The sequence below is a fragment of the Gigantopelta aegis genome, chromosome 13 (assembly GCF_016097555.1).
Source record: "Gigantopelta aegis isolate Gae_Host chromosome 13, Gae_host_genome, whole genome shotgun sequence".
NCBI lineage: Eukaryota > Metazoa > Mollusca > Gastropoda > Neomphalida > Peltospiridae > Gigantopelta > Gigantopelta aegis.
Window position 1 is genome coordinate 2,333,325 of NC_054711.1, and position 22,820 is coordinate 2,356,144.

General features: G+C 37.4%; 1 protein-coding gene across 1 annotated transcript in view; it reads left to right on the forward strand.

Moving 5' to 3' along the window:
- Positions 1-21,074, forward strand: part of LOC121387074 — a 54,215-nt gene extending 33,141 nt beyond the window's left edge. Inside the window, exon 2 of the mRNA XM_041518082.1 lies at positions 19,454-21,074. Coding sequence (XP_041374016.1) covers positions 19,471-19,875 — 405 coding nt within the window. The 5' untranslated portion in view covers positions 19,454-19,470 and the 3' untranslated portion in view covers positions 19,876-21,074. The remainder of the gene's footprint in view (positions 1-19,453) is intronic.
- Positions 21,075-22,820: the final 1,746 nt, after the last annotated feature.

Below are 22,820 nucleotides of genomic sequence, written 5' to 3' on the forward strand. Positions count from 1 at the left end.
AAAAAAAAAACAGACAAAAAACTAAACAAAAAACCCACCTATTAAAAAAATCCCACGTTTTGAAGTTTAATAGCGGAAAATGTTTTACCTTGATTTTTTTTTTGATTTTACAAAAACAGTTTATTATCGTGTGTACTGATGGTGAACTTTTTAGCAATCAACTACTTGTCACGTGCGTATATAGACACTGAAGTTTCAAGCACATCCGTCCCAAGTTCAGCCAGCAAACGTTTCGCTGTTTGATTAGTGACGTGGCCATTTAGTTTACCGTGAAGCGCATAAACCAGTCTAGCGGACGTTTTTCTGTTCTCTATGGCTCTGAACGCAGCCCTGTTTTAGGAACATTTTCCGAATTTCCCGGCGAATATGTCCAATACACCGGGGGGGGGGGGGGGGGGGGGGGGTATTTTAATAAGGGGTTATTTGACTGGTCCACAAAGAAGTCGGGTTTTGTGGGTTTTTTGTTTGTTTTGTTTTTTGTTTTTTCCAGAAGACAGTATCAAAATTGTAGATATTTGACGGAATTTTAAAAAACTGTTTACATGAATATACTTTTGAAATTATTTGGATTACAACACAGTTAATTTAAGAATTGAACGTGAAATTTTTTGAGTTTCATGCTAGTATGAAACGCAAAACCGCTTTACACACTGTATGAATGGCGTAGCGCGTTAGCGCGAAGCCATTCATACTAAAGTGTGTAAAAGCGGTTTTGCGTTTCATACTAGCATGAAACTCAAAAATATTCACGTTCAATTCTTATAATTCCAAACACATAACCATGTCATTAATGTAAACCTCTTTAAAATAAAAAGTGAACTCTATTTTCCAACTATTTACTATTTTATTAACACGAAATTCATACTCAACATTAGCGGAATGCCTATGGTAGTTTCGGCTTTTTCCGTCAATAGCCGAATGAGAGAATGACAATGTTACAATCATTAATACAATTCATATTAATTTTTTGCATTAAATATCAATACCAAGTAGAAACATTTTGAATTCACTAGAAACATATAACGTAAGTAATTTTTAATAACTTTTAACCGGTAATAAAAATGTCTGAAGCGATCTATTTTGTATGGTATAATTTATATGTGAAGCGGTTGGTGTATGAATATTTAAACTACGAACTGTGGGTGGGCGCCATTTTTTGATTACTGTCCAGATTTACCAATTACGACGTTGAAATTACAGTTATAAAATATTTGAGTGCGTGAAAATTCCATGTGTTGATAGATTTGACATGGAGAAAGTGGTTTCAATGTTTCCGGAAATGGATGAAACAGGTGTGTCGCGAGTTTCTGTGTTTACTGGCCTTGTAATTGTGGAAGTGGCAACACAGGATGGTTTTGGCATGTGTGACTTCAAGTGGTGCGACACAAGTATTCGTGACATTTGACAGTGCCATGCTGATGTTTCGTTTTTGGAAAGTGGAACATTCTCTGTTGTAGCTTCGAATTGAAGCTTCGTTCCTGTGTCCCGACATGTACATGATATGCCTAGTTTCAAAACCCGAGTCGTTTTTAAAGATTGGATCGCAGTGGCTATGTGTTGTGTACCGTGTACGTCATACTACAATGCCGTTGAATGCGCGTTACTGCTAATGGTTGGCATGAACTGACTGAATTTTGTTTTTGAAATCGCTTTTGTAAAAGACCAAATTCCATTGGAATTATACACTTTTTTTGGATCGACAAAATAGATTTTTAGCTGTGGGATTTTGAATTCACTATAAACATGTAACGTAAGTAATTTCAATAACTTTTAACCTTTAATAAAAAATGTCTGAAGCGACCTATTTTGTATGGTATAATTTATATGTGAAGATTTTTAGATGTTTACAAGTTTGACGGCAGACGATTACTGTTTGATGTCTAAAAATAGAATCTCAAGGAAATTCCTCGGGGATTCCTTTTTGACATAATTCATAAAGTAGTTCCGGCTATATAGCCAAAAATAGTGCTAAACTGAGATTCATGGTGCTATGAATGCCAGTTTTTATCATCACGTGATACGAATTTAACCAATCCAAGGGTTTATAATAAAGGGATTTTTAGAGATTGGAATTATATTACTATATCTGTATGCACACAACGTATTTACTTTTAATAATAAGATTCTGAGTGTGATAGGCTCCTGGTTGTCACAGCTTTCTGCATATGAGTATTCATATCCTTTACACTGTTATTCTCTGCATACATTTCTTGCTATCTTCCACTGTCATATTTGTCTTTATAAGCTCTGTCGCATCACTCTTCTATTCTTTGCCAAGTCGCATTTCAATATTTGTTTTTGAGCCGGTGAATTGTTACTTACAAACTGATTCTATTTACATTCGGGTAAAGCAAAGTAGTGGACAACAGTCAGTCTATACGGTGCCATATTTTGTACATACATATATTTATCATATCACTACTAAGGAATAGCATTGGGCACGCCCATTACATAAATCACATATTTTGAGACATAAGTATGCAAATATTTAGAACATAAGTATGCAAATTACATTATTACGCAAATTATATACCAAAATGTGGAACTATTTTCACCTGTCAAAATTGTTGACGAACAAACATGGCGTCTTTTGAAGTTGTCTTTTGCAAGTATGCAAAGTATGAGAAAATCCCCGCGATTGCAGAGACGTTATTCCAAAAATGTGGGCAAACACACAAAATCCCCTTCGATGTCCCGTTGAAGTTTTCAAGTTTTATTCTTCAAAACGACCGCGAAACGTTTGTGCTGACGACCCATTCTACATTGCTACACACACACACACACACACACACACACACACACACATACACACACACTCGGTATGCCGAAAGCAGGAGAACAGTGGTTCCTCGGTCAATGCATTGGTAGAAATAAACTTGCTGGACTGATGAAAAACATGTGTTCGAGTGGTAATATTTGTACCACTAAACGCCTGACGAACCACTCTGCACACAAATAGCCTATCTGGTCCAAAAACTGAACGACAATCACGTTCCTGCTCATTAAAACATGCAGATAACAGGACACAAAACAATATTCATTCAGTTAATGCATACAGCCATATAAATCACGACCAACACAAAGAACTGTCGCACATTCTGTCCGCGATATCTACATCTTGTGAATCCTCAAGTTTGGTTCCCGTGTGTTCGTCTTCGAAGGAAATCCGAAAACACTTTTAAATTCGAAACAATCACAGATCATCAATATTTCCGGCGGTGTGAACACCATGTTTGGAGGCAATGCCAGTGGGGGCAACATCGTAATAAATCTGGCTCAGCCTAAAAGTCCTGTTGTCCCCATAAAACAACGAAGAATCATTTTTGACCGTGATTCCGACGGCGACTGAACTTGATGAAGCCCTTAAATAGGTCAGTGACGTAGATACGCCTATGTCTGACAATGACGTAGTATTCAGCAAAATGCCGCGAAAAGTTATTTTGAAAAATTTGGCTATTGTCAATTATTTTATTATAATTTCATTGTGTATATATAAAACTGTTAAATTAGTATTAAATTGTTTAAATAGCTACAATAGTTCTGTCCGCTTTTAACCTAGTTTCAGAAAGCATAGATAACCTTCAAGGTGTATTAACAAACCGATTATCAGCTGAGTGATTGACATGTACATGTATTCATACGTCATAACAAATTGTTACGTCCGAGCATTGGGGTTTTGTTTATTAATCATTTAAGTGAAAAATAAACAAAATTGACAGTGATATGATAAATAGAATTCGTCACTCGTATTTTTTAATATGGTAAATATCAACCTCGGCCTGTTAATCTGTATTTGTCTCGCCAAAGGCTTGACAAATACAGATTAACGAAGCCTCGGTTGATATTTCCCATATTAAAAAATACTCGTGACGAATCCTCTATATATTATCAAGTATGTATTACACATTTTGAAATGACTTCGGTACAAATTATGACACTAAACTGTTAGGGACTGGGAGATCCAGCAAAAAGAAAAGATGTATTAAATTATCTGAAACAAAAGAAATATAATATATATTTCCTGCAATATACACATTTCAATTGGAACCATACATAAAAGCACAGTGGGGTTACACGTGCATTTTTAATTTCTACTCTAGTAACTCCAGAGGTGTAGCTATCATGTTAAATAATAATTTTGAGTGTAAAATTAATAAAACCAAAACTGATAATTCTGGAAATTACATAGCAATGGATATAGCTATAGAAAATACAACAATAACGCTATTAAATATTTACGGACCAAATGAAGATAACCCTACCTTTTTTGAAAATGTTCTGAAAAATATTGAAGACTGAAAATGAACAGTACATAATTTGTGGCGACTTTAACTTAGTGTTAAATCAGGATTTGGATACTAGTAATTATCTACATGTAAATCATCCTAACTCAAAGAAAACATTGTTAGATAATTTACAAGTGTATGGTTTGGTTGATCCGTTTAGGGAATTGTACCCAATATTAAGAATGTATACATGGAGAAAGAAAAATCCTATTAAGTAGGTGAGATTAGATTTTTATTTGATCTCTAACAATTTGATGACACATGTAGAACAAGTAACTATTGATAATAGCTATAGATCTGACTCATGCAGGAGTGATTTTAAAATTAAATACTAAATACTATTAAAAAAGGTACAGGTTGTGGAAATTTAATACTTCTTTATTAAACGACAAAGAGTATGCTAAGATAGTAAAAGAAATAATAAATAATATAAAAACGCAATATGCTGTCCCAGTATATATTATACATGTAGATGAAATAAACACAATTCCAAATGACACACTTCAATTTACCATTAATGATCAACTTTTCTTGGAAACGCTATTAATGGAAATCAGAGGGAAAAACAAAAACTGTGCGAAGATATTAAGGCGTTAGAAGAAAATGCAGCCATAAACTTTAAATAAATAGAAGAACAAAAACAAAAACTGGTAGAAATTAGAAAAGAGAAATTAAAAGGGCATTTTATTAGATCTAGAGCTAAATGGGTAGAAGAAGGAGAAAACCTTCAAACTATTTTTTGTAACATGGAAGCAAGAAACTTTCATAGCAAATTAGTTTCCAAAATAGAATTAGAAAACGGAAATTTAATCACAGACCAAGCTGAAATATTGAAAGAAACAAAACGTTTTTATGAAAAACTGTATTCAAAATAGGAATCTGAATGTGAAGATATAACAAAATTAATTGAAAACTGTAATTTTAATATTCTCTCTGATAACGAAGCAGCAGAGTTGGAGGGGGAATTAACGTACGCTGAAGCTTTATTATTTCTTAAAAATATGAAGAATGAAAAAAGTCCTGGTTCTGATGGATTTCAAGCAGAATTTTTTTAATTCTTTTGGCTTGATTTGGGGCACTTTGTAGTTAGATCCATCAATTATAGTTACAGTATTCAAGAAATGTCACATGTACAAAAACTAGGCATCATAACCTGCATACCAAAAGCAAACAAACCTAAGTAATTAAAAAAAAAATTGGAGGCCACTCACCCTTTTAAATTGTACTTATAAAATAGCATCTGGTTGCATTGCAAATAGGATAAAAACCGTATTGGACAAAATTATTGAAAAAGATCAAACAGGATTTATAAAGGGGAGATACATAGGAGAAAATATAAGGTTAATATATGACATTATGCAATACACAGAAACATATAAAATACCATGTCAGCTATTATTAGTCGATTTTGAAAAGGCGTTTGACTTCTTATCCTGGAAATTTATTAAAAAAACTCTAGACATTTTTAATTTTAAGTGTTCAATAAAAACTTGGATACAAACACTGTATAAAAATTCAGTTTCAGCTGTAATCCAAAATGGACATCTATCAGAAAGTTTTAAGTTATACAGAGGCTGCAGACAATGCCATCCGTTATCGCCGTACATTTTTATAATATGTGCAGAAATACTGGCCATTTTAATACGCAATAACAAGAATATTAAGGGAATTTATATTGATGGAGAAGAATATCTTATTTCGCAGTATGCAGATGATACTACTTTTGTTTTAGATGGATCTCCCGAGTCACTGTACGGCACACTTACTGCTCTAGACTGCTTTGCAAAAATGTCAGGTTTGAAGCTAAATTATTCTAAATCAAAGACAATATGGATTGGCAGAAAAGAATTCTCAAATGAAGTCTTTTATCATACTAGATGGAAATAGAATGGGGTTCAACTAAGTTTACTTTATTGCGAATTCGCTTCTCTTTAAATCTAAAAGATATAGTTAAAGAAAATTTTGATACAAAAGTATTGGAAATGGAAAGTACAATGAAAATCTGGAGTGCACGAAAATTGACGCTATTAGGCAGACTCACTGTTTTAAAAACATTAATAATACCCAAAATAATAAATTTACTAATATCATTACCAACTCCTTCTGAACAATTAGTCCAAAAGTTAAAAAACAGATTTTATAGTTTTATATGGGAAAATAAACCAGAAAAAATAAAACGTGAAACTATAAATCAAGATTATCAAAACGGAGGATTAAGAATGATTAATATTTCAATTTATATAACAGCCTTAAAATCAACATGGATAAGAAGACTACTTACAAATGATTCAAAATGGATACATCTTTTTTCATCTATTACAAAGGTATCAATACATGATTTAATTATATATGGGGATCAATTTGTTAGCAAGAAAATGCAAAATACCAGTAATCCTTTTTGGAAAGATGTTCTTGAAAGCTGGAGAAAAATTCAATGTGAAGAAATCATTGATAGTATAGACGACATAGTTGGTGTCAATATTAAAAGATAAAAAACCTATTTTCTACAAAAAGTATGCCGAAAAGGGAATTATTTTTATAAATGATTTAATTGGTGTACATGGTGGCTTTCTAACTGTTGACGAATTTATGGTGAGGAATAATATAATAACGAATGTTTTTGATTATGCGTCTGTAATTAAAGCAGTAAAATGTTTCATTGAAAAATATGGAAAATTAAATTGTCAAACTTGAATTTTTTCCCTGATTATAAACCAGTTTATCCACAAAAGTTAAAGCAGATTTTAAAAGAGAAACAAGGTTGCAAGGAACAGTATAAACTGCTTTGCAAAACATCACAAATACCAAAATCACAATTAAAATATCAGGAGAAAGGTTTTAACTATTCATTAAGGGAATGGAAAATATATTATAGCATACCCTTTAAATGTACTAGAGATACAACTTTGCGGTGGTTTCAGTACAGAATATTGCATCGAATACTCGCAACTAACCATTTTTTATATACTATTCACTATATAGATACCAATAAATGTACTTTCTGTAATCTGCTGCCAGAGACAATGGAACACTTATTCTATGATTGTCATCTATGGAAACCTATTGCAAACTGGATAACAAATACTATGGGTGAACATATTACTTTTGATAAACATATAGTTATCTTAGGTTTGCTTAATGAATAAAACAGCAGTGTAGTAAATTGGATGATTATTAATATAAAATATTATATTTATTCTATAAAAATGCAAAAACAAAAATTGAACTTACGATCATTACAACGGACAATTAAAAACAAATTAGAAATTCAAAGGTGTATTCTGCTTAAAAACTGTGAATACGAATATTTTAAAACATATTGGAAGAAATGGTATAATTTATTTATTGACAATTTTACATGAAATTTTTCAACTATAGTTGGCTTAGAGACAAACATTAAAAGATAAAATTTGCAACCAGTTATTCTTTTCTTTCACTTCTGATATTTCGTTTTTCCCCTTTCTTCTTTCTCTTCTTTCTTGCTCTCAGAAATAATTAACACTAATTACCGACATGTATGAAAACTGATGTACATGGATATTTGTGTGTGTGTGTGTGTGTGGGGGGGGGGGGGGTGAGTAGGTGAGTGGATGAGAGAGTTTATTGAATGCAGTATATGTTTTAAACATGAACATTGTGTGCATGTAAATAGTCTGTATATACAGTGTATATATGTGTATATATATATATGAAATATAATTAAAACATGTGTACGTCAGTGAGCTCAGGGCACCTCAACCCTGACACTGCCAAATATTTCTGGGGACAATAAAATTTAAAAAAAAAGAAGAAGTGGGGGTTGGGGGTTGGTTTTATTTGTAACATAAAAATCAGTGTAGCAAGTGTGAGCGACAAACGCTAGCAGAATTTACTCCCCTGACTTTTAAAGCTGCAGTCCCTGGAATATTTTTTATTATTTCCTTTCCTTTTAACTTATGTTCGTGTTATCTGGGCTATCTGTCCAGGACGGTGGGTTAGTTGTTGTTAGTGGTTAGTGAGAGAGAAGAGGGTGTAGTGGTCTTACACCTGCCCATAAAGACGTTAAAACTCGCTCTGGGTGGGAGTCGGAACCGGGCTGCGAGCCCTGTACCTACCAGCCTTACGTCCGATGGATTAACCACGACGCCACCGAGGCCGGTTTGTATTAGTTAAGCATTTTTTAGTTAGAACAGATAATCCAATGACGTCATTGGCGTGATACACCAATGAGAAACTTCTCAACATCTATTGTACGATGGGCGGGACATAGTCCAGTGGTAGAGCACTTGCCTGATGCGCGGTCCGTCTAGGTTCGATCCCCGTCAGTGGGTACATTGGTCTATTTCTCGTTCCAACCCAGTGCACAACGACTGGTATATCACAGGTCGTGTCACAGGACATGCAATGAAAAAGTTAATTTCCATTGTTTATCATTTGCGTCATAAACATTTATTTAACTAGTATGTATCAGTCCTTTCCGGGGGCGGGATTCATCTCAGTCGGTTGACTGCTCGCTTGAGGTGCTCGAGTCGCAGGATCGAACCACCTCGGTGGATCCATTCAGCTGATTGGTGTTTTTCTCGTTCCAACCAGTGCACCACAAATAGACAAAGGCTGTGGTATGTGCTTTCCTGTCTGTGGGAAACTGCATAATAATATTATAAAAGATCCCTTGTTGCACTAGAACAAATGTAGCGGGTTTCCTCCGATGACTACGAGTCAGAATTATCAAATGTTTGACATTCAAGTAACCGATGATTAATTAATCAGTGTGCTCCAGTGGTGTCGTTAAACAAAACAAACTTTACAGTCCTTTACTCCCTTCTATACTGAACGACAAAAGAAACGCAATCATATTTTTTCTTCTTTAATTTATTTTTTAAATTTCAATTTGAATCACATTAAATTTTGTTACATCTTAGGCCTATTTTGAAATTATGTTTATCAAATTAACAAAGTATTATTATATTACTATGTGTTTATCAAATTAATAAAGTATTATTATATTATTATGTGTTTATCAAATTAATAAAGTATTATTGCATTACTATGTGCGCGTTTCTTTTGTTATGTAATTTATACACACATTTGTAACGTTAGTAATATTTATTAATGTTGTGTACCTTTCAGTGTTAATTTATCATCTGCTTGTCGATTACTGCATTTTTTCTGTTTAAATTATTATTTTTTTAATGATTTAACAATTTTTTACAATCTCAAATTTAGTTTAAAATTAGGTTTTTATTATACATCGATAAAGTCACACAAAAAAAGGCGCGCAATTTCTTCTATGAATAATTCGATTTTAAAATCCTCTAGAATAATAAATCTAATTTATGGAATAAGGTATGTATATATAATAGCTTGCTTCTGTTTCTTATGGAAACAATTAAGTATTTCAGTGAGAGAGATTACTTTACGAGATGTGCAGTGATATCGTGTTCCTAATAGGTTCTCTAGATCTCCTCTCGGTATCACGTTACTAATAAGTGATTTCCACACTAACCTTGATCCTTTTGCTCGTTGAGTTGGGGTTTTTACGTCAGAATAGGAAGGAAGAAAGGAAGGAAATGGTTTATTTAACGACGCACTCAACACATTTTATTTACGGTTATATGGCGTCGGACATAATATGGTTAAAGAAATGATTTATTTAACGATGCACGCAACACATTTTATTTACGGTTATATGACTTAAGGACCACACACATATTGAGGGAGAAAACCCACTGTCGCCACTTCATGGGCTACTCTTTTTCGATTAGCAGCAAGGGATATTTTATACGCACCATCCCGAAGACAAGATAACACACACCACGGCCTTTGATGTACCAGTCGTGGTGCCCTGGCGGGATTGAGAAATAGGTCAAAATAGGGTTTTAAGAGGAATTATTAAATGGACGATCCAATTAAGTCTGGTTGCCATTATAGAGTCTCCCATTTTTGTAGGCGGGGGTGGGGGGCAGGCTGTTTTTTTGTTGTTGATTTTTTGTCCAAATTAAATTAAAATTCCCGAATCTGAATAACAATATGTATTTATATTAGCATTACCGCCAAATAGCTATATACACGGTTGTATTCATTTCATTTCAACTTATATCCAATTCAGGTTCAAACACGCTGTCCTGGGCACACACCTCAGCTCTCTGTCCAGGACAATGAGTTAATTGTTAGTGATTAGTGAAAGAAAAGAGGGTGTAGTGGTCTTATATTTACCCATTGTTGAGTGTTCGTTTGAGGTGCTTGCGTCGCAGGATCGAACCACCTCGTTGGACCCATTCAGCTGATTGTTTTTCTTTCTCTCGTTCCAATCAGTGCACCACGACTGGACAAAGGCCGTGGTATGTGCTTTTCTGTCTGTGGGACAGTGCATATAAAATATCCCTTGCTGCATTAGGGAAAATGCAGAGGGTTTTCTCTGATGACTACGAGTCAGAATAACCATAATTTGACATCCAATAGCCTAAAGTACGGTCAGTCTAGGATCGATCCCTGTCGATTGGCCCATTGGACGATTTCTTGTTCTAGCCACTGCACCATGACCGATATGTCAAAGGCCGTGGTATGTGTCATTCTGCCAGTGGAATGTAGCGGCTTTTCTTTCTAAGACTTCAGGTCAAAATCACCAAATGTTTGACATCCAATAACCGATGATTAATAAATTAATGTTCTTTAATGGTGTCTAGCACCACGACACCATATTACTTACTTCTTATGGGGAGGGGGTGGGGTGGTGGTGGGGGTCGGTGGTCGGTGGTCGGTGGTCTCAACAATGATGTCAGTTTAACCTATGGATGAAACACTCAGCTCCTCAGCTGTGCAACATTACAGCTATTTATTTTTCCCGTCAAAGAAACTGAGATTTCCGGAATAGTCTGCCACTACAGTCGAAGCAGTTCGATAAATTACTTATAAAGTACATCATTTGTGTATTACCTTTGCGTACTGCTGTTCTTACACGAGGTGTACTTGTAACTGTAGAGATTCTATGTTATCGACACTGGGATTAACTTTTTCTTTTTTTATGTTAGTATTAAAAAGAAGGTTTCCGATGTTGCTGCTTTAACATGTGCCCGTGTGTTAGATGGATTGGATGAAATGATATCCCGTAAACTGAAAAGCCTTATTTTTTTCTCTCCTAATCATCATAATTTTCATATGGATTTTTTTTTCTTTAATACACACACGCATAACGCACATGTACACGCACACAAATATACCATCTAGTCCCAGTTGATCAGTTGATGAGGTAAAAAGGCAAATAAAGAACTTGAATTGGGGTACTGGGATGTCGTTGCATTCTCTGGCCAAGATGATCCCACAGATGTTCTATCGGTGACAAATCGGGGGAACGGGCTAGCCATGACAAAACGATGATGTTGTGACAAGATCTTGGGGTCGATTTTTTAATCTCTTTCACATAAGGAAGGAAGGAAGGAATGTTTTTTAACGACATACACAACGCATTTTATTACACAGATAATCAAAGAGGAAACCCGCTGCTGTCACGCATGGGCTACTCTGTCCACGAGGGTGTAATGGCCTACCCATTGTGCCCTTATGACCTCTCTCTGGGTTGGAGCCGGTACCGGGCTGCGAACCCTGTACCTACAAGCTGTAGTCCGATGGCGTAACCACTGCTCATGCCCCCCCCCCCCCCCCCCCCCCCCCCCCCCCCCCCCCCCCATCTCGGAACGGAGTACATTTTATGCACTGACGTCATCAGTGGAAGTCCTCTGTATCCCCAAGGGAATGGAGAAAATCTAGTCAGAGCCAGCAATTGACCAAAGTTTTCGCTGATGCTTTGTTCGTTCAGGGAGGAAATTTAAATAAAGACGCGCAATTACCCCCGGGCAAACTATTACTCTTTAACAGTTTATCATTTTACGTTACACACGGAAGACTGGTCTTTTTCGTTTCGTTTCATTTCAAATATTCGTGCGAGTTTTAATTCATCTCCAAGAGTTGGCGCCAATGGCGAGTTTTCAACATAAAGAGTTTAATGTTGACAGAATAAATGTTCTTTCGCGGATAGGGATGTGTGTGTGTGTGTGTGTGTGTGTGTGTGTGTGTGTGTGTGTGTGTGTGTGTGTGTAGGTGTGTAGGTGTGTGTGTGTGTGTGTGGCAATATCGTGCTTAAATTAGCCTGTGTCAATATGTTGCACCACATTTGTAAATGCGGATTTGGAAAACAAATTCTTGAGATTGCTGCCATTGGACATGTTTTGACGAATAAAGGCTTTTTAACGAATACAATTACATAATTAAACACTCTTTTTATGGTTTACAAAGAAAGCGGAATGCTTTATTTAACACACCTCAACACATTTTATATACGCTTTTCTTCGGTATTTGTCTCGGCAGATTGACATAAGAATCGATTCATATTTATCATATTAAAAACCACTCGTGACGAATCGTCTATATATGGCGTAGAACATATGGTTATGGACTAGTCATACTAACAGAAGAGAAAAAAACTCGCTGCCGCCATGCATTGGTCTACTCTTTTGGATTGGCAGCAAGAGATGATTTATATACACCATCTTACAGACAGGATAGTACATACCACGGCGAGACGTAACCCAACGTGGTAAAATGCTCGCCTGATGCACGGTCGGTCTAGGATCGATCCCCGTCGGTGGGCCCAGTGGGCTAGTTATCATTCCAGTAGGTGCATCACGGCTTGTGTATCAAAAACCGTGGTATGTGCTATCTTGTCTGCGGGATGGTGCATATAAAAGATCCCTTGCTACTAATGGTAAAATTTAGCTGGTTTGCTCTCTAAAACTATGCCCAAATTATCAAATGTTTGACATCTAATAACCGATGATTAATAAATCAATGTGCTCTAGTGGTGTCGTTAGACAAAATAAATGTTAGCAATCAATCCGAATGTACTGTTTCATTGGCTCCAATAAAGTGTCGCCAAAACCACCGATCTGGATCGATCAGGGCTCTAAATTACCAATTGGTGCATATAAAAGATTCTTTGCTACTGATGGGGAAAATGTATGCGGGTTTGCTATATCTCAGACAATATGTCAAATATTACCCAATGTTTGACACGCAATAGCCGATGATTAATAAATCAATGTGCTCTAGTGGTGTCGTTAGACAAAATAAATTTTAGCAATCAATCCGAATGTACTGTTTCATTGGCTCCAATAAAGTGTCGCCAAAACCACCGATCTGGATCGATCAGGGCTCTAAATTACCAATTGGTGCATATAAAAGATTCTTTGCTACTGATGGGGAAAATGTATGCGGGTTTGCTATATCTCAGACAATATGTCAAATATTACCCAATGTTTGACACGCAATAGCCGATGATTAATAAATTAATGTGCTCTACTGGCGTCGTTAAACAAAACAAACTTTAACGTTTAACGTTGCGGAGAGTACGCTTTGACTGAACGCGCTCAGTTCCATCTGCCGATCTTTGAAGATTCTCTCTACTAGTAAATTAAATTATTTGCTGGTAAATATTTTATGGACATAGAGAATACTACATGAGTGGCCGTTAGATACCATTTATCTCACAACGAGTTGTTTTAAAGTGTATCTAACGAGCGAAAGCGAATTTGATACGTTTTTACATGTCCTCAAAAACCAAGTTTTAAACAAATGTTAACATCTTTTTCGACTAAACGTTATTTACAGCCGTTGCACTTGTAGCTGACTTACGTGTCACAGACACATGATTGTCAGGTTAACTATACATCGCAGTTTAATCGATTTCCATCGCGCTGGTTTTTTATTGGTCGTATGGCATTAATGACCTGGTCATCACCTAGGAGCAGCCAGTCGTATGTCTTGAAATTGTCAGAGCACGTACATGTGTTAACAAGTATGTATAATCATCAATAACACATGGCGTTCTCACCAACGGCTGTGTAAGAAATATAGAAAACACATAACGTTTACATTTTAAATCAAAGGTGAGTAAATAATTGTGTGGGAAACAACCATAATGCAACTGTGATACTGAACCTTTAAGAACGAGCACCGCTTTCCTTTCATTGGTCAATACTCCGTAACGAACTTTCTATGTTTTTAAAACAGAAGAGCCAGTAACGACAATTTGTCGACTGATTCACAATTATCTCAAATTGCTGCCGAAATCGAATTTCCGTGGTGTCCAGTGTATCGTCTTGTGGTCGGCCTGCTGTAGGTCTATACTACGCTGAACCACGTGATACAAACACAAATTAAAGATGCAATCTCTAACACTGTAGACCATGAAACAAACGTCTCTAAGTTAATGTGAGTGACGGTTATCATATCTATCAAATCAACGGAAAATTATGGCTTGTCTAAATGTACGCCATAACACAAAAGTCTCTAAGTTAATGCGAGTGCCGGTTATCATATCTATCAAATCAACGGGAAATTATGGCTTGTATAAATGTACGCCATAAAACAAAAGTCTCTAAGTTTATGCGAGTGACGGTTATCATATCTATCAAATCAACGGGAAACTATGGCTTGTATAAATGTACGCCATAACACAAAACGTCAAGATGAAAAAAACCCCCCATCAATATCCAGTTTATGACGTTAGGCTATGTTAAAAAGTATTAAAGGAATGCTTAAGCAATGCTTTTCAACTGGTATACATATGCAACGAGATATAATGCACATTATTGATTAATATCAACAAGTATATTATTATATTTAATTAATAAAACGGTTAAATGTGACGGCTATTATATATAATAGGCGCAGCCATTTTGTTCCATTCCAGTGAATATGCCCTCTGGCGAACTGGTGGTTACGTAATACTTAACGCGAAACGTCAGGAATGAGTCTTAGAACTAGCGAAACAAATCTACCTGTTTTTTGCGGGATGACAAAACAGTCATGCATTGCAATGTTCTGTAATAATATAAGCCAGCAATAAGTATATATTATATTTAAATACAAAATAAGTCGAAATTATTATACCATATTGTGTCCATGCATTAACCTACGTACTGAAACGATACGCGGAGTGTTTCCTTAGTTAACTGATCTATTCTGTTAGTTGCCTTTACCTGTGATTCCTGATTGGCAGGTGTGTATTTGATTGATAACCAGACGAGCAATTAATTGACGCCGTCTAGACACAAAAATACATGCATGTGTTGCGTACTATTACCTGTCGCCTCTAAACTGGTAATGGACATGGTTTATAACTGTAAATAGTTCTGTAAAACTATTGATTAGTAGACTTTCCCATCTAAAATCACAGAACTGACCAATTACGTGGTCCCAAAGAAAAGAAAATAATTAATTGGGTATCGTGGGTTGTCGTTTTTGCTCCAACGTAGCCTAATAGTGTACATTTTTCCTTTGGATTATTTAACAGAGAAATATACTATAACCCATTTCGTTCCGTTAATGCAACTTGAAATATATTTAGTTAAGTAGTTTATTATATTATCACGTCATTTATGTTGTTTTACAAGGCAGATTGATCAAACAGAAGTGCATGTAGTAGTTGGTCAGGAGCTGACGTCACTTCGCCCCAAGCTAGAGTATCGGATACATCGAAAAGAAAAAAATGGCGGCCCCCAGTTAGCAGGAATAATCACGGTTTTTTTTAATTAATACTAAAAATTACGCTTTGTTTAGTTCTTAAAGTGGCAGTATGTGTTGGTGGTCCGGGTGTGCATCTTTCCAACACATAAGGCTCATGTTTGAGTTTACTCTCCCTTTAAGATTTACTACTAATAATATTTTTGATTCAGAATTATTAAGGGGGCTAGAGTCCCCCCAGGCTCATGTTTTAATTTACTCTCACTAGGTCCTAAGGTCGTGGCCCGTTTAACGACACCACAGCACAAAAACCACAGGTTAATAGGAATGTGGAATGAAATTCATAAAACCTTTCTAAGCCTAGCTGTAGCTAACGTGCTCTCTGAGACACAAAACACACTGACACTGAGTCTGGATCTGGGTCTGGTGAGTATGGCGCTTTGACAGCGCATGTTCTATGTCGTCTGCTGCCAGATCTGTAGTTTGCGCCAGCACAGACGTGGTATGTTTTGTCACATTCGATTCTGTGCATTTCTTGTTCGACTGGTACCATACCTGAAAGACCCAGACCCAGACGCAGACCCAGCTCTAGTGTGTCTTCGTTACTAAGTCATGTTTATAAAACTGATCTATTGGTATCAAGCCAGTGGCGGATCCAGAAAATCCATTTAGGGAGAGGTCCAGTGACATGAGGTGGAATGCCAAGGTTTGGAGGGGGATCGTAAAAAAAATAAAAATTAATATATAATAAAATTATAACTATCGCAAAACTTAGGGGGAGGGGGGGGCTGGCCCCTGGGGCCTCCCCCTAGATCCGCCTCTGCAAGCTTTATATTAGTTGCTTACTAAGTCTATATCACTAGAAAAACTAAACCGGTCGCCAGTAAACTATAAACACTCTTAGCAGTGCCGTGGTTAATCAAACTATTGTTTATTTAACGCGTAACGTTCTATAATCAGCTACTGCTGCATACTGTCACCCGTTCTCGTGGTACCGATCACGCGATATGCCGATTATATCGAGACCTCTCGCCCTAACGATAATCAAATCATTTATTTCACTGCTTTTATCCAGTGATGGTTCAAGCATTCTAGCATTGGCACGCTACTTTGGTTGGGAGCGGGACGTAGCTCAGTGGTACAGCGCTCGCCTGATGCACGATCGATCTGGGATCGATTCCCGTCGGTGGACCCATTGGGCTTTTTCTTCTTCCGGCCAGTGCTCCACAACTGGTATGTGTTATCCTGTCTATGGGATGGTGCATATAAAAGATCCCTTGCTGCTAATCGAAAAGAGTAGCTCATGAAGTGGCAACAGCAGGTTTCCTCCCTCAATGTCTGTGTGGTCCTTAACCATATGTCCGACGCCATTATAACCGTAAATAAAATGTGTTGAGTGCGTCGTTAAATAAAACATTTCCTTCCTGCCACTCAGCTGTTGTAAATGAAGAAGTTTTTTGTGGGTTTTTTAATGACATCACTGGAGCATTTGATTAATTAATCATCGGCTATTGGATGTCAGACACATGCATATTCTGACTTGTAGTCATCAGGGGAAACCCGCTACATGTTTCCTAATGCAGCAAGGGATCTTTTCCACAGACAGGAAAGCACATACCACCGTCATTGTCCAGTTGTGGTGCACTGGTTGTAACAAGAAAAACCCCATCAGTTAATTGGGTCCACAGTGGATCACCAAGGTGGTTCGATCCTGAGACGCAAGCACCTCAACCGACTGAGCTAAATCCCGCCCCCATGTCACGAATGAGACCAATGCCAATGGCTAGTTGTTGGTGCTAGCACCGTATCTAACGGGGACACAAGTAGGGCAGCAGCAGGGGACTAACGGGGACACAAGTAAGGCAGCAGCAGGGGACTAAGGGGGACACAAGTAGGGCAGCAGCAGGGAACTAAGGGGGACACAAGTAGGGCAGCAGCAGGGGACTAAGGGGGACACAAGTAGGGCAGCAGCAGGGAACTAAGGGGGACACAAGTAGGGCAGCAGCAGGGGACTAACGGGGACACAAGTAGGGCAGCAGCAGGGGACTAAGGGGGACACAAGTAGGGCAGCAGCAGGGAACTAAGGGGGACACAAGTAGGGCAGCAGCAGGGGACTAAGGGGGACACAAGTAGGGCAGCAGCAGGGAACTAAGGGGGACACAAGTAGGGCAGCAGCAGGGGACTAACGGGGACACAAGTAGGGCAGCAGAAGGGGACTAAGGGGGACACAAGTAGGGAAGCAGCAGGGGACTAAGGGGGACACAAGTAGGGCAGCAGCAGGGGACTAAGGGGGACACAAGTAGGGCAGCAGCAGGGAACTAAGGGGGCAAAGGGGCACATGGACCAACTCATCAATCCGAGAAGTGAGTGACGCTCGGGTAGAAGACCGTGCAGCTATTTGTGAATCTTCAGCGGAGATTTATGCATACCAGCCCACAACATCCTAAATGCCCACCTATGGTTTAAACATAAAGACAAACACGGGTATTTTTAATCTCGAGGAAATAACAAAAAGGGTCATAATTATAAAGAGGACTTATTTTAAATATTTTTAGTTAAATGTTTGTGTTACTTCCATCATAATGTGTACAAACTGCATGCTTTTCTGTATATTTTTGACAGTGTTCACACCCATACAAACCACCCTCAAGCGGGAGTTGGCGGATATCACACATATATTTATGGAAACTTTTCTCATCAAACCTTACAAAAACCCTCAATCAAATAAAGGTTTAGCTATTAAATTTTTCACAAAACCACTTGTTTAAAAATCGTCACGCCCCACTTTTGGCAAAAGGAAAACCCAGCGTATGAATACCAAGCCTCTTTACAGTTAAACAATTTGCACTGCTGGTGACAGACCAATTGTCGTTTTTAAACATAACTCCTTGGCTATCACAAAACTTAAGTATTTACTTCCTATTGCAAATAATTAACCTTGAAATATGGAACTGTGCAAACCCAACAAGTGAACTCTTTGCGCGTACGGGTATACGAGGGAATTAACTATGTACTGCTACCTCAAGGGAATTAACTGTGTACTGCTACCTCAAGAGTATTAATTGTGTACTGCTACCTCAATGGAATTAACTGTGTACTGCTACCTCAAGAGTTTTAATTGTGTACTGCTACCTCAAGGGAATTAACTCTGTACTGCTACCTCAAGGGAATTAACTCTGTACTGCTACCTCGGTAGATGTCTGACAACTCCCTAGCGAGCTTAACTGTGCACTAACACTAGGGTTGGAATCATTATTGGAATGAAAAAATCACCAATGCGTGTATTTCGCTATTAGAGCCGTTATAGAGTTTATTGTTTATATTATCTATTTCCGTATATCCAAAGTTTTTCTAGTCATCCTGGTGTTTCTAATTCTACAAAATGCACGGTTTTGGGGTCTATTCCATTTTACAAAGCGACCATAACGCTAAGATCATCGTAAGTGCATAACTGCCTTATGTGCTCTAGTCTAATTGTTTTTTTAAGGATATAAATTTACTTCTTTCTTCAGCGTCACAGATTCTTGTTTCTCTCTGTCCATTTTCACGAGTTGAAACTATGGCCTGCCACCTGGAGGACCACGACGATTCCACGCCAATATTGAGGGAGGGGCCTTTTATATTTTAACTCTCCTTTTTTTAACGCTGTCTATTTGTTTTATTTTCAGATTTGAAGAACTACAAAATGAAGTACCACCATATAGCCATCTTCGCTGTGTTTCTCTCCTGTATTTACGTCACTGCACTTCCGGTATCAGCCGAAACGGATTTCCGGCATCTGATGGAGGTTTTGGGCAAACTGAGGAACATCGTCAGAAAGAGGCAAAACTCCGAGCCTAGCAGTTGGTCCCGCTACAAAAGCATTGCCGCCAATGGGCGTCTACCTCTACCAAAACTAGCAGACATCCAATCTAACGTGTTGAAAGAGTCACAGGAAGATGACGCCACGGACATGCGCAAAAGGCAGGGCGCCTGGAGTTATGATTACGGACTGGGAGGCGGTCGGTTTGGCAAAAGGAATTACGGAGACTATGGAATCGGAGGTGGTCGTTTCGGGCGGGACGTGGATCACGTGGACCTCACGGACTAATCCGCGTCTGTGACGTCATCGCATGACGTGTTTACCATTTATGAAAATGTAGAGATAATAATAATAACAAATAATAATAATAATCATAACGAAACTTTAGATTCCAGTTCAATTTGATCGAATTTATCTCATTAAAACTTCTTTACTTCATATTTTATTGAGTTTTTATGTATAGATTTTTTTTAATTATCTTTAATTTTTTAAAACAAATAATAACTTTCAATTTGTCATTAACAATTTAAGGAGCAAGAAGAAAAGAAAAAGAGGAAAAACTATAGGATATCAGTATTTCAATCTTCCCTATCACTGCCATTTTAATTACTTCTTGATCATACCTAGTCAAAAAGGTTCCGGGAGGGACGTGGGGATGGGGGAACGTTCGACTTAGAAGACGACCATTGAGTTTCATTGTCAAACATGATCAGCTAATCGTGGAAGGGAATATCCGATAATCGGGTTTCTTGGATAATCGTGTATCTTGGATAATCGTGTATCTTGGATAACCGTGGAAGGGAATATCCGATAATCGGGTTTATTGAATAATCGTGTATCTCGGATAATCGGGTATCTTGGATAATCGGGTTTATTGGATAACCGTGTATCTTGGATAATCGTGTATCTTAGATAATCGGGTATCTTGGATAACAGTGGAAGGGAATATCCGATAATCGGGTTTATTGGATAATCGTGTATCTCGGATAATCGTGTATCTCGGATAATCGTGTATCTTGGATAATCGGGTTTATTGGATAATCGTGTATCTCGGATAATCGTGTATCTCGGATAATCGGGTATCTTGGATAATCGGGTATCTTGGATAACCGTGGAAGGGAATATCCGATAATCGGGTTTATTGGATAATCGTGTATCTCGGATAATCGTGTATTTCGGATAATCGTGTATCTTGGATAATCGGGTTTATTGGATAATCGTGTATCTCGGATAATCGTGTATCTTGGATAATCGGGTTTATTGGATAATCGGGTATCTTGGATAATCGGGTATCTTGGATAACCGTGTAAGGAAATAACGATAATCAAGTGTCTTGGATTTCCCTTCCGTAGGACAAAACCTATTTTGATTTAGTAAACTAGTCTGGGAGTGGCTTTCCTCTTTGTGGCGGTGCAAGAAAGATGAAATCTCTCGTAAAGGATCTCCTCGGGAGTGGTTGTCCTGTAGACGAGGCACTAGATAGAGATTCATGGGATCGACCTCTGTCCTGTAGACGAGGCACTAGATAGAGATTCATGGGATCGACCTCTGTCCTGTAGACGAGGCACTAGATAGAGATTCATGGGATCGACCTCTGTCCTGTAGACGAGGCACTAGATAGAGTTCATGGGATCGACGTCTGTCCTGTAGACGAGGCACTAGATAGAGATTCATGGGATCGACCTCTGTCCTGTAGACGAGGCACTAGATAGAGATTCATGGGATCGACCTCTGTTTTACCAAATACCTATTTCACTCTGCATTGTACAGAGATACGGCTTTGATCACTTATTACGGTTTTGTCGTTCATATTAAGGTCTATTGAGTATATCCCTCACCATATCCCCTACCCTAAAGACCCCCCTCCCCCCACCCCTCGACACACCACTAGGTACGGTCATGGGTTTTTTATTATTATTATTTAAAAAAAAAAAAAAATCTTTTTCTTTTTTTTCTTTTCTTTTTGATGGTTATGTTTGGTGGGTTTTTTTGGTTTTGGTTTTGGTTTTATTTTTAAATATAATTATTTAGAAATTACATACCCTGTATGTAATTGTACTATTAAGTTCAGACTTTGTTCTCATTTGTATAAAAAATTATGTTACATTTAAATAAATGGATGCAAGTATTTATTAAAAGTTCATTAAATACACTTGGATGTGTTGTTGTTTTTTGACTTGAGAGTGACGAATAACCTGTAACACTTCACACTCGATCTGGGGCGAGACGCAGCCCAGTGGTAAAACGCTCGCTTCATGTGCGGTCGGTCTAGGATCGATCCCCGTCGGTAGACCCATTGGGATATATCTCGTTCCAACCAGTGCACCACGACTGGTATATCAAAGGCTGTGGTATGTGTTGTCCTGTCTGTGGGATGGTGCATATAAAAGATCCCTTGCTGCTAATGGAAAAATGTAGCGGTTTTTCTTCTAAGACTAATGTATGTCAGAATTACCAAATGTTTGACATCCAATAGCCGATGATTAATAAATTAATGTGCTCTAGTGGTATTGTTAAAGAAAACAAACTTTTTTCAGATTCAATCTCTAAAGTGGGTTTTTTAACGACACCACTAGAGCACATTGATTAATGAATCATGGGCTATTGGATATGAAACATTTGGTAATTCTGACACGTAGTCATCAGAGGAAACCCGCTACATTTTTCCATTAGTGTAACCGTCTTGTTTTTCGGGTTACCTTTGTTTGTAATACTACTCTGGGGGATGTAGTAGGGAGCAACTGGAGTCAGCCTAGTTATAAAATGAAGAGAGAATGAATCGAGCGTATATCGTCTTTATTGCGGAATCGGATGTGCGTGTACATTGCAATACATACGTTTTGACTAACAAATAGAAATATTACATTTGCCATGAAATGTAATAATAAATGCTTATTCATTGTAATAATAAGTAGTATGAATAGATAATAAGTAACATATGTGTATATAAGGCATGTTACCATTTATACGTGCGTGTAACTAACGCATAAGGCGTGTAACCATTAACAAGTAACATCTGTGTATATAAGGCATGTTACCATTCATACGTGCGTGTAACTAACGCATAATGCGTGTAACCATTAACACATGTTATGTTCTAAGGTATGTGTTACAGCATAGAAATATATAAACATGAATGTGAGATTGACATAGATAATAATTGCATAAAAATAAACATTGTACGAAATATATAGTTCAAATGACTTACCTAGTTATAAAATGAAGAGAGAATG